General features: G+C 38.4%; 1 protein-coding gene across 1 annotated transcript; it reads right to left on the bottom strand.

Moving 5' to 3' along the window:
- Positions 1 to 15: 15 nt before the first annotated feature.
- LOC121734953 (probable aldehyde oxidase 2) lies at positions 16 to 12,101 on the bottom strand. The gene is made up of 16 exons (XM_042125599.1): positions 12,059 to 12,101; positions 9,697 to 9,866; positions 8,410 to 8,570; positions 7,125 to 7,516; positions 6,752 to 6,975; positions 6,565 to 6,667; positions 6,362 to 6,489; positions 5,608 to 5,898; positions 5,244 to 5,531; positions 4,651 to 5,150; positions 4,352 to 4,535; positions 3,856 to 4,051; positions 2,898 to 3,664; positions 2,365 to 2,557; positions 880 to 990; positions 16 to 86 (listed from the first exon to the last, which is right to left on the bottom strand). The coding sequence occupies exons 1-16, from the start codon at positions 12,099 to 12,101 to the stop codon at positions 16 to 18; spliced, it is 3,822 nt and encodes a 1,273-aa protein (XP_041981533.1).
- Between the last annotated feature and the right edge of the window lie 210 nt (positions 12,102 to 12,311).

The following is a 12,311-nucleotide window of genomic DNA, read 5'->3' as shown; positions in this document are numbered from 1 at the left end:
CAGCCACATTTGATATCACTTGAGCTTGTAATGTTCTATTTTATGTTCGACCGCCATGAATATATTCTCAGTAGTACACGGAATATCTGAAACAATCAGTAGCGGCGTTAGTATTCCACGCTGGGCGACTGCCAGGGCACCGGATAAAAATGGGGCGACGAATGCAAACAAAAAGGGGCGCCCCTTTTTTAAGAACAACCAGCACCCTGGGTGCCGAAGAAATCTCGCCCCGGGCGTTGGTAGAGCTAAAACCGGCACTGGAAACAGTATCGGAGTTGGATAATAAAAATATGATTCTCACGTTCCACTTGTGATCTTGTGAATCCTTTAGGATATTTTATATGTGAGATGAAAACGTGTGTCAATAGTTTTTTGTAGTTTATATTATGTTAGGGCCTGTCCACATGTCCGCGTCACGACGTCGTTAACGTGGAACGGTGTGGTAGCGTGACACGTTACGTTGTCGCGTGCAAATTTACGTCAACGTAACGTGAAAATGCAGGTCACGACGACGCAACGTTGCACGTCGCCGTGCCTTGTAAAATTATATCTATTGTGCATTAAGTATTAACTGAGCAAGCGTAACGGTTCGAGCCATGTCGGCCGACGTGACGTGCAGTTTTACGGTGATGTTGCCGTACCGTACACTTTTTCTATTCGAATAACATACGAATAGATAGAATTTTACAAGGCACGGTGACGTGCAAAACGTTGCGGCGTCGTGACGTGCATTTTCACGTTACGTTGACGTAAATTTGCACGTCACGACAACGTAACGTGCCACGTTACCGCACCGTTCCACGTTGACGACGTCGTGACGTTAAGATGAAGTTCGCATCTATGCGTCGCTTTGCGGTCTGAATCGACCCAATGTCTCACCTAACTGCACCCACTGGTCTTCATACCCCGCGTCGAGGCGCGCCGCCCGCACCGCCTCCCGGAGAGCATGGGTGATCACCACAGCCATGCACAGCGCCGGTTCACCAGTTGCTGAAAGACGAGTAGGTACGTAACATGTAAAGGTGAGAGGTATATCACTATATGAATGAAACCCAAAGTGTGGCTACGTAGTACACGGAATATCTGAAACAATCAGTAGCGGCGTTAGTATTCCACGCTGGGCGACTGCCAGGGCGCCGGATAAAAAGGGGCGTCGAAGGCAAACAAAAAGGGGTGCCCCTTACCCACTACCTAGTTTTAGTCGGTCGGAACTAGTCTAGACGTAGCTAAAACTCAAACTACATAATATTATGTTACATAAGTAGTTAAGAAATTACAATCTAATTACTATTTTATAATCAACCGCCTGTACAAGGTGCTGAGTTTGTATATTGTATTGCAATGAATGGCTTAGGGGAGACTGATTAAAAAAGTTGTCACTGTGAAATATGTTTAATTACTGACTTAATAACTAATTACTTTAACTTATATAGCAGGGAGGTGAGCCGCACACTACAGTATACTATACTTGGATGCTAATAAAGTCTTTGAATGTTTGAAACCAGGTGTTGCTGCATTTTTGCGGGTTCTAGCCGCAACTACAAGGTGTAACAAAACTAAGTGATAATACTTTAGGGTGTGTACTGTGTAAGTGTTCATTGTAGAGAGTTCACTGAGAAAGTGCAGCGCTGAAAGACCAATTTCTTTATCACTTTTGTATGGGGAAACTCCTGACGCTGGGGCGCTTGTCCATACATAAGTGAAAAAAAAGGTCTTTCAGCGCTGCTTCTTTCACAGAGAAATCTCAACAAGGAATTCTTACACACCCTCAAGTATTATCAAGTTTTGTTACACCCTGTATATTATTTGGATTTGGGTAAGACGAGTACACGAGACATTGCGACAGCTCGCCATATTAAATGAAAAAGTTTCGTTTAAAATCGTGAGTGGAAGAACCACATAACTAGCATTTTATAATATGAGGACAGTTACGCATTTTTCCCTTATAATTTGTACAAACCTTGTAACTTATCTACATCATTATCTGGGTAATGTATCTGGTTACACATAAAATCCACAGTTTTTTTTTACTTCAAATCATTTTCTTCAATTTATGCAAAAAACCGCACTTTTATACTGTTAATAATTACCCGATTCTTTCCCTCACGTCTTCAATTAATACATACTAATATTATAAATGCGAAAGTGTGTCTGTCTATCTATCTGTCTGTCTGTTACCACTTCACGCCTAAACAACTGAACCAATTTTGCTGAAATTTGGTATGGATATTGGATATACTTTGAGCCCCGGGAAAGGACATAGGATACTTTTTATCCCCGGAAAATGTGCGGTTCCCGCGCGATAAACGAGTTTTGGCACAACGGAGTTGCGGGCGTCATCTAGTACAATATAATTAAATATACCTTTCGACTGCAAAACCCCGGATTCGTTGGTGGAGTTTCTGCGGAAATATATTCTGAAATCGGCGGGTACGTCCTTGATCCCCGGGGGTTTGTACGTCCAGGTCCGGTCGGTCAGTAATTTCCCCGTTGTCTGGTCGTATATCAGCTTCTCCGATGTCCAATACCCCAGGCCCATTACAAACGCGCCCTCGATCTGAAATTGAGTTTTTGAATGGCAAATTGCTTGTTTAAAATATGCAATATCATTTTCAAAATTATAAAAAGGACGATAACTTTCGTAGAGAGAGATGAAATGAAAAAAGTACAGATACTTATTAATTTATATCTTAAAAAACAACACAATTCCAGTAAAACAATTGCCTCCTAGTAATGAGAAATGGTTTATGTCGCAATACTCAGAAAGAACTACAGCTGGAGGGCAATCAACTTACAAATTGTTTTAATAACCTTTCTGAAAATCCCTTACGGGTAGGCTTAATTGCGTTTATTGCCAATTTCTCAACCTTTCTAAACGTTTAAAAAGAATTAATTACCTGTCCAACGTCAATCGAGGGACTCAAACTTCTCCCAGTATCTTCGAGGAGATCTACTCTCAAAATCTCATGATTCCCCGTAAGAATATCAACTTCTACTTCTAGAACTACGACACCAAAAATATCATATGGTTTTATTGGTCCATTCGTAGTAAATTGATATGATGCTTGTAAGTATACTCCCGATTGATACGCCTGTTTCACTAGTTCCTTCCATGTTGGATTATCCATTTTCTTTTTTACTTCTTCTAATCTTTCTTTGATGATTTCACAGGCTTTTAGGGTCGCGTAGCTTACACATTCGCTGCCTACGCTGCCTCCTGTAGCCATGCAATTCGGAGATGTGACACTGGAGCTTGGTTTGACACTTATGTCTTCTAGCGGTATACCCAAAGCGTAGGCGGCTACTTGGGCTACTTTAGTGTTCACACCCTGTCCCATTTCAGTTGCTCCATGGGTTATAGATACTGTACCATCTCTGTGATAAACAGACACTATGGCATTGAATGGACTTAAATAAAATAGATCGTATGTCATTGGAAGCAATTTGATTGCGCGTTTTCTCCAACGGTTGTTTTTATTGTAATCGACTACTGCTTTTAGCCTGGTGTCATAATCTGATATTTTTTTAGTATAGTCTATCAGCTCTGGTATTGGGTTATCTTCTTTTTTCATATTCTGCAGTCTTACGTCAATTGCATCTTTCTTTATTTCGAAGGCAATTCGCTCCATTATGTATTCTGTTGTTGCTATACCCTCTGTAGTTGCTAAAAAGCGAAGTGTGCATTAATATGTTTTCACAATTTAAATTGTAATGGTTATAAAACTTATCTTATTCGGCTAATAAAGAAAATTGTATTTTATACACTAGATTAATGCATTGTTTTCAGTACGTACGATGCGCATTATTAAATTATTTTCAATAGTTTTTAAGGGGGTAAACAAAGTAATATCTTACCAGGTGCTCTACACCAGGTCATAGAAGATTTATCCGTGATCACGTTGTAAGATTCAATATGCCACCTACTGGAGTTGTAGCAGCTGGGGAAGTGGTTCACGGTGATGGACGTGAAGGAATCGTTGATGGAGCATCCCAGATCCTGATAGTACTTGTTCTTCAAGTACTGTATCTCACCTTCTGCGTTTACTCCAACCTTTTAAAGGTTTTAGTTAAACGAAATCGTAAATTAAAAGTAATTAAAAATAAATTTAGGAGGGTTTGTTTCTAATTTTGAAATTCTAACTTCTAAGCTGTTGATGCTTGCCACTTTCTTTAAAATAATTACTTTATTTATATCTTTGCTATATTTTTAATTAATTTTATCATATTCGTAACTTTTACTTTGAAATTGTTTATTTCTCTTGTAAAATTATAACTGTTCCGCTTAATATTTTTAACATTTGGATATTTAGCATACTATTTCAAGGGTAAGACTCTAGGCTTTTATGCTTACCTCAAAATTGCAGTACGTTGGTGATCTATTTCCCGATATAGACATGTTCTTCTCAATTGGTAGAATTAATCTGCAGGTTCTTCCTTGTAGATAAGATACTAAAGCCGCCGCACATGCTATCTGACTTGCTCTACTAATTTTACCCCCATAGGCGCCACCTACTCGTCGCACTATGACGCTTACACTGAAAATGTAAAAAAAATGTTTAAGAATTTAGTACTTTCTAAAAATGTATTAACAGTTAATAGGACCCGCAGCAATGCCCAAATACTAAAAAACGACACAACAACGAAACCAACCTGTTTACTGGAACATTAAGACACCCAGCAATAGCTACATTAATTAAATCCATCCATTGAGCAGACGCATAAACATCTAAACCGTCTTCTGTTGGTTTTACTACACAAGTTTGGGGCTCCATATAATAATGGTATTGTGAATCGAAGTACACTTGATCGTTTATTTTTGATTTGACGTCATTACCAATATCAGTTGGATCCACTACCATACTTGTTTTTACTCTATCACTAGCCTCAGAAGATTTTATAGCATCGTGAACGGTAAGCACAGGATTTTTAACCGATATAAATTCATAATTGATTTTGACTAGCCTAGCAGCAGCAATCGCTAGTTTTTCTCTGGAGGCAACAATAATGCCTGCTGGTTGACCGTGAAACGCAACTTTTTCGTTGCATAGTATTTCTTCGACTTCAGTCACGAGAGGAAAATCGAGTGGGGCAAAGGTGTTACTGCCAGGAATATCTTTTGCTGTGTAAAATGCCTGCACTCCAGGCAACTCCTAGAAAAGCAAATAGTAACAATCGAAATTTTTTGATATAGTTATATTTATTTTATTGTTATCAGTTTTATTGTTTTGAACTAAATCACTTACAAGAGCTGCAGTTGCATCGAAACCACTTATGATACTACCAGGGAGTACATCAGCAGTAACAAAAGCTGCAAAAACTTCTCCGATTTCAGCTGGCAGGTCGTTTGCAAATGTAGCCTCACCACTGCACTGAACTAATGCCTCTAGCTTAGGAATTGGTTTATTAAGAGGCCACACACTCTCGTCCGTATCAAAAGTCTGTGTGCCTTGGGAAATATTTCTCTTGATCACATTTCCACCAGATACATACTTTGGATTTACTTTACTTTCAGGACACAAAGATAGAATTGCCTGGAAGTTTGTTACCATTACATTTTTATTCACAGTAATTAATATTTTAATATGATAACTCTATAAAAATATTTACCTTGTAATATAGCGCTAGAGCTAATTGTTTTCTGTATTTGGCAGAAGGTTCGGGGGGTGCATCTTCAGGTGCGATTTCAGCATCCAGACTTTTTAAAGCTAATTGTAAGGTTTCTTCTGTAAAGGGATCTTTGTCTATTAGAATTTTTTCAGTCTCAGTTGCATGTATAAAAGATGGTGAAATATTTCCATAAACAATATTGACTTTCTCAAGTATATTCTGATTAGGTTTAAATTTGAAAAGAAACCCAGCATTTACAATTGCATGGGTATTTTGAGATCTAGCCATAATCTAAAAGAAAAGGAAAGTTTAACGTGCACGAAAACTTAAATATACAAAACATTGTATAACAATAAATATAATACTCCCCACACCGGTTTCGGTGACGGTGGCTGGTTTCATTGAAACCAGACCAGGTACGCAGGAGTAATTTTATAGTGCCCAAGTGTGTTCGCAGTACACAAGAACACTCTCTATTCCTTTACTCTCATAACCCAGTGGGATGGAAGACCGACACGACTGGCGAGAGATCAGGCGCAGGACCGACTTTTTAAATGCCCATCCGACGCACGGATCATCTTACTTGTCAGATAATCAGGTGATCAGCCTGCATTGTCCTAACCAAACTTGGAAATAACATGTTTCCAACGCGGGATTCGAACCCACGACCTCCGGAGTCGAGAGCGACGCTCTAACCACTAGACCACGGAGGCGAGGCGAAAAAAACATTGTATACCATAAAATAAAACATTACCTTATAAGTTTTAATCTTACATAGGCGTGGTAACGGTGGAAGCATTATGTTAATGATAATTTTCCCAGTCATATTGATTGTTAAGAATTCGGAAAAAGACATAGTTTGCCTGTTATTAACCCCCGAACCTGAAGATTGAAAGAAATAAGTTAACATAAACGTAATCAAAGAAACATGGAGGTTGTTGACAAAAATCAAATTACCTATTGTGATCATTGCATCAATTGTTTCAAACAGTAGAAAGAGATCGGAAGGAAAATCATTGTTTGTATATTTCAAAAATAAGTTGCCAGCAATGGTACCAATCTAAAAATATAATAATTTGTTCCAATAGTTTATCTTATAATTTTGTCGATTACATAGATGTTTGTCACTAGGAATTATACTAACATTTCTGACTGGCACATGTGCTACTAAATCCAAGTGTTTGACAAATTCACTCAAATAAGAAAAGTCTTCGTTTTCCACTGATATTCTTGTAAATAGCTCCATCATATCAGTAAGCGTCGTACCAGCACCTACTATTAAATTTATATCAAGAGTGTACCCCTTTAAATCCACAACATTGAAAATGTCTATAATGATTGGTGGATATTCTGTAACATGATAAACACCTAAAAAATATAATAAGTTTATAAAATATCGCTTTTATGTCTCTCTGAATTATCATTTTTATTTTTGTTTAAGAAGTCCTACTTTTAAGAGGTAGTTTAATGATGAATATAATAATTTAACATTGACTTTATTCAACTTAATTATTTACCTTGTCCCGTGTTTCCAGCAATAAATTTGTAATCCACATTTTGAGAAATAATCTTGAACACTTCGCTCAAATTATAAACTTTAAACCATTTAAATACATTGTCTCCGAGTGTTAAAGTATTGTTAGATGTTTTATTTACAATACACCATTCACTATCACTTTCAATGTTATTTTCCTTCCATCTGGTAGCATTACATTTGACTCTGCATTTACTAAGCAAAGCTAAATCTTCTATATCATTAACTTTGCTCAGTAATCTCTCATCAGCATCGACTGCAAATGATTTGAAAGCGTCTGCAATAGGCCTATATCCTGTACATCTGCATATATTACCAGCAAATGAGTTCTCTACTTCTGATGACATCAGTTTTCCATTTTTAGATGTATAAAGACTGAAAGAATGAATTATGTAAGTTTTATCAAGGTAAAATAACTTTGTAAAATATACGATGAAGATCTTAGGACTGAGGTAAAATATCACGACGAATATTGAATACGTAAATGAACTGTGAACATAATAAAAATGGAAAAGTTAGAAATTGCATGAAAATTCTGCATATTTTAATTCCACGTCTTTTACCTATTGCAGGAGACAAAAATATATTAAATATATTGAAGCAAGTTGCTCATGAAGCAAGTTGATTTATGATAAAATTGTATTACGTAATTCTTAAACATTAACTTTGAGTGAACAAAAGCTTCTTAAATATATTATACTTATAATTATTAATATCTAATACAAGATATTGTTTCATAAATACGTAAACGGGAATTTTTACTCATATTGTATGATCAGAGAAGTTGATTTATAGGCAGACGAGCTTTTTCCCGCGGCTTCGCTCGCGTTAAGAAGTATTATAATATATACAAACTTTCATCCCCTATTTGAACCCCTTGGGGTGGGAATTTATCAAAATCCTTTCTTAGCGGATGCTTACGTTATAACATCTACCTGGATGCCAAATTTTAGCTCGATTCGTCCAGTGGTTTGGGCTGTGCGTTGATAGATCACCATGTCAGTCAGTCACCTTTGAGTTTTATATATATAGATAGATAGATGGCGGACCAACGTAATTTGGTCACGGTATGTCAAACCCAGCCGACAGACGACTAACACTGAATTGACAAAGCCCGACCAAATATCATAGTCTCGCCATCTGCCTATAAATCAATTTCTTTGATGGTACATTCCCGTATAGGTGCACGAGTCGGTCGGGACAGCCTGCGATCAGTCCGAACTCCGAACGGATTGATCGGCCTCTTACGATGGTGATTTCAACCTTACCTGTACATATTCATGATCCATCCCGGTGTACAGTACCCGCATTGAGTGCCGTTGAACTGAGCAAGTCGGTTCTGGATGTCGTGGTATCCCATTGTACGGTTCCCGACTCCCTCCACTGTGGTCACCTCCCAGCCGTGGCAGGACAGCACGGAGACAAGGCACTGGATATACAAATTAGAGAAAAATGTTGACCAGAAATGTTTGATCCCACCAAAAACATACCTGTTAAAAAGGGGGCTACTTTATTGTAAGTACGGAGATAAAATTCTCTTCTTTTAGGTGAACAATTAGGCGATAGGAACTTGGCCCCCTTTTTAACAGGTATGTTTTTGGTGGGATCAAACATTTCTGGTCAAAATTTTTCTCTAATTGGCACTGAGCTACGGGTGGTCAAAGGTGTGTCGAAACGGTTCGTGTAAATAGTGCACGACGCGCGGCATGTTGCTGGAACTTGGCCTGCGCACTGCCGTGTGCTTAGATTTTTTTGGAAAATTTTCACGAAGAGCAGGGTGATCAATTCAAAGACGCAGTTAAATGATCGTCTAACGTTATTCGAAGAGTTACTACCTCACTCAAAGACGAATAATTAATTACTTGATAGTTATTATATGAAGATTTTGACTTGATCTCCATACATTATCTATCAAACTCTTCATTAAATTGAAGTTTAATCATCATTAAACGTCTCTGAGTGCGGCAGTTTTATAAGCTTTTGATCCGTTGTCCGGCGCGCTGGCCCAATGTGTAGGACAGGCGAAATACCTACCGCCAACGCGCGAATGCCCGTTCTACACATTGGGCCAGCGCGCCGGCGAACGCGTCGGCCAACGCGTTCGCCTATTATGTAGTGCCGACATAACACGATTCAATCCTCGAGCGGTACTCTACGGAGCTACGCAGTGAATGAAGTTCAAAGAGATGCTGCTTAAGAAGATGAACGCTACGCAACACTGGTAAGGGTTTATTCCATAAAGTATGTCACACCTAAAGCACACTACTAAATAGTTACTACGTAACCTAAAGGGTCGACTAAGTGTGACAAAGAGATGGGGGGTCCTAAGTTTTGTGACATATTTAGATAGCGAAACTTTAAATATCGGTTTTTAATTTTAAGATAATAATAGCGATTTTGTGACGTCACGGGGGTCGCACAAATATGACGACAAGAGTCTAAAAATCATGACAATCGTGTGACGTACTTTATCGCTAGTCCCTAATTGTAATAATTAAAGTAAAGTAATAATTATTGAAAGTATCCGCCGTCAGCCGGCAGACCTCAAAACTTACAGAGTTGACAGCGAACGTCTTCGCCTCGTTGTCCGGTGGCAGGGCAGCCTGGACGGCGACGACGCACGCGCCGCAGCCACCCTCGTGGCACATGCTCTTGGTGCCGCGCAGGTTGGCGACGTTTCGGATAAACTCGTTCAGCGACACGTCGGGGCTGTAGGTGCCGTCCGCTGAAAAAAAACATTCATATTTTCCTGCTGAAAAAAAACACCAAAACAGGGATATATATTTAAATGGATATATTTTTTCGTTGCTAATAATTTATTTTTATTGCTACAAGAAGATGCTATATATTTTGTATGGGTCTTCTGATATCTCACGGGATGGTATGATTAGTTTGCTCTCTATCTCTCTGAAAGCGCCGTATTTACGGTTTAAGACTTTATTTCTCACAAAATAATTTTACAAATTGTTATACACGGCGAGAAACACGTGTTACAAAAATAAATTGAGTGATACATTTGGCAAACACTTCCTAAGTATATACATTTACATTTTTTGTCTTTTACATGTTTTCACAAAACATGACATTTATTATCACTACTATTATATTACAATCGGACTAGCAATTTGGAAATAATAATTTATTTCAATGCAAAGAATAATATTATTATTTCTTTCCTCTATACTTTTACATTTTACATTACTATAACAATCAAAGACATAAGTGAATGAAGTGGGTAACTAACAATTTAAAATTGTTCGTTTTTTTGCATGGATGCTTCAGTGTCTAAGCACACTATGCCGAAGTTCCGCGGCGGAATTTCCGCATGATTCCGCTTGCAATGTATTTTAAATTACCGATGAGCGATGACACACCAAGCCGAAATTCCGTCGCCTTATAATATTGTATGCGTTTGACATTGCTGACGTAATTTCCGCCGCGGAACTTCGGCATAGTGTGTTTAGACACTTAGGGCAGAGAAATTTTCTCTGGCCGATTTGAAATAAAAAAATGTGTATTTTATGATTAGCTTGGTACTACTAATATATTATATTTTGTGGTATAGCCAGATATATTAGCCAGATGTCGAAGTAGTAAGTTACAAGGTTTGTTCAAATTATTAGGGGAAAAAAATTAGTAACTGCCCTATGTTATAAAATGTTAGTTGCCTACTTCTTCCACTTACGTCTTATATTATTATAACTTGTATCTAGAATCCAGGTTGTGCAAGTTAGTAGCTAAACTAATTTCAATATTTAAATTGAAATTATATTGCCTGAGGGAGGGAAAGAAAAAGTTAAAGAGGTCAACTATATAAGTCCTAAGTAAGCTAAGCTCAGAAATCAAATTATTTTCTTTGATAAATAACAGTAACAATTAATCATTATTTAAGTAATAAATACAAATCCATACTAATATTATAAATACGAATGTGTGTCTGTCAGTCCGTTACCTCTTCACGCCCAAACCACTGAACTGATTTTGTTGAAATTTGGTATGGAGATACTTTTTATACGTGGGACAGCCATGCTTCGGCACGAATGGGCCGGCTCGACCGGAGAAATACCACGTACTCACAGAAAACCGGCGTGAAACAGCGCTTGCGCTGTGTTTCGCCAAGTGAGTGAGTTTACCGGAGGCCCAATTCCCTTCCTCCCCTATTCCCTTCCCTTCCCATCCCTACCCTCCCCTATTACCCTATTCCCTCTTAAAAGGCCGGCAACGCACCTGCAGCTCTTCTGATGCTGCGAGTGTCCATGGGCGACGGAAGTTGCTTTCCATCAGGTGACCCGTTTGCTCGTTTGCCCCCTTCTTTCATAAAAAAAAAAAAACTTTAGGCCTGGGAAAGGACATACGATATTTTTTGTCCCAGGAAAATGTAGGGTTCCCGCGCGACAAACGAGTTTTGGTGCAACAGAGTTTTTGTACCCAAAAGTTCTTGCTCTCTTTGGGGTTGAATGCGAATAGTATTTAGGGTAAAACGTGGCCTGTTGGTCTTTTTTTTATGAAATAAGGGGGTAAACGAGCAAACGGGTCACCTGATAGAAAGCAACTTCCGTCGCCCATGGACACTCGCAGCATCAGAAGAGCTGCAGGTTTGTTGCCGGCCTTTTAAGAGGGAATAGGGTAATAGGGGAGGGTAGGGATGGGAAGGGAAGGCAAGGGAATAGGGGAGGGTAGGGAAGGGAATAGGGTAGGGGATTGGGCCTCCGGTGAACTCACTTACTCGACGAAACACAGCGTAAGCGCTGTTTCACGCCGGTTTTCTGTGAGAACGTGGTATTTCTCCATTCATGCCGAAGCATGGGTCTCCCACGTATATCTGGTTGGTTGAACCTTAAATAATAAAAATAAATAGGTATATTTCTTTATAGAATAGTCTTTCTTTTACCTAAATAGTTTATCTTTTCTACATACCTTCATACTGACGCCCGTTGATTTTAAACAAAATCTTCGACATTCTTTGAATATTCACTTATTCCCTAATTAATTATTATAATTTGTAAGAAAATCAACAATAATTTATTCGGTCTTATATTCTAAAAAAGAAATTCTCTTCCAAGCTAAAACAATATTTGCGATTCAAAATTGAAATAATATTTTCATTTCAATGTTGTTTAGGTTTAAATCTCAGGTAAGAATAAATAAACCCTTTGGAATTACACGTCTA

Source organism: Aricia agestis, chromosome 16 (genome assembly GCF_905147365.1).
Source record: "Aricia agestis chromosome 16, ilAriAges1.1, whole genome shotgun sequence".
NCBI lineage: Eukaryota > Metazoa > Arthropoda > Insecta > Lepidoptera > Lycaenidae > Aricia > Aricia agestis.
The sequence above is the reverse complement of the archived record's forward strand: the minus strand, read 5'-3'. Positions and strand labels throughout refer to the sequence as shown.

Coding starts and splice junctions, on each gene's coding strand:
- LOC121734953 (XM_042125599.1), bottom strand. CDS start 12,101: ATGTCGAAGATTTTGTTTAAAATCAACGGGCGTCAGTATGAAG. Junction 6,490..6,564: donor TGATGCAATGATCACAATAG/GTAATTTGATTT, acceptor TTCAATCTTCAG/GTTCGGGGGTTAATAACAGG. Junction 4,052..4,351: donor CAACGTACTGCAATTTTGAG/GTAAGCATAAAA, acceptor AACCTTTAAAAG/GTTGGAGTAAACGCAGAAGG.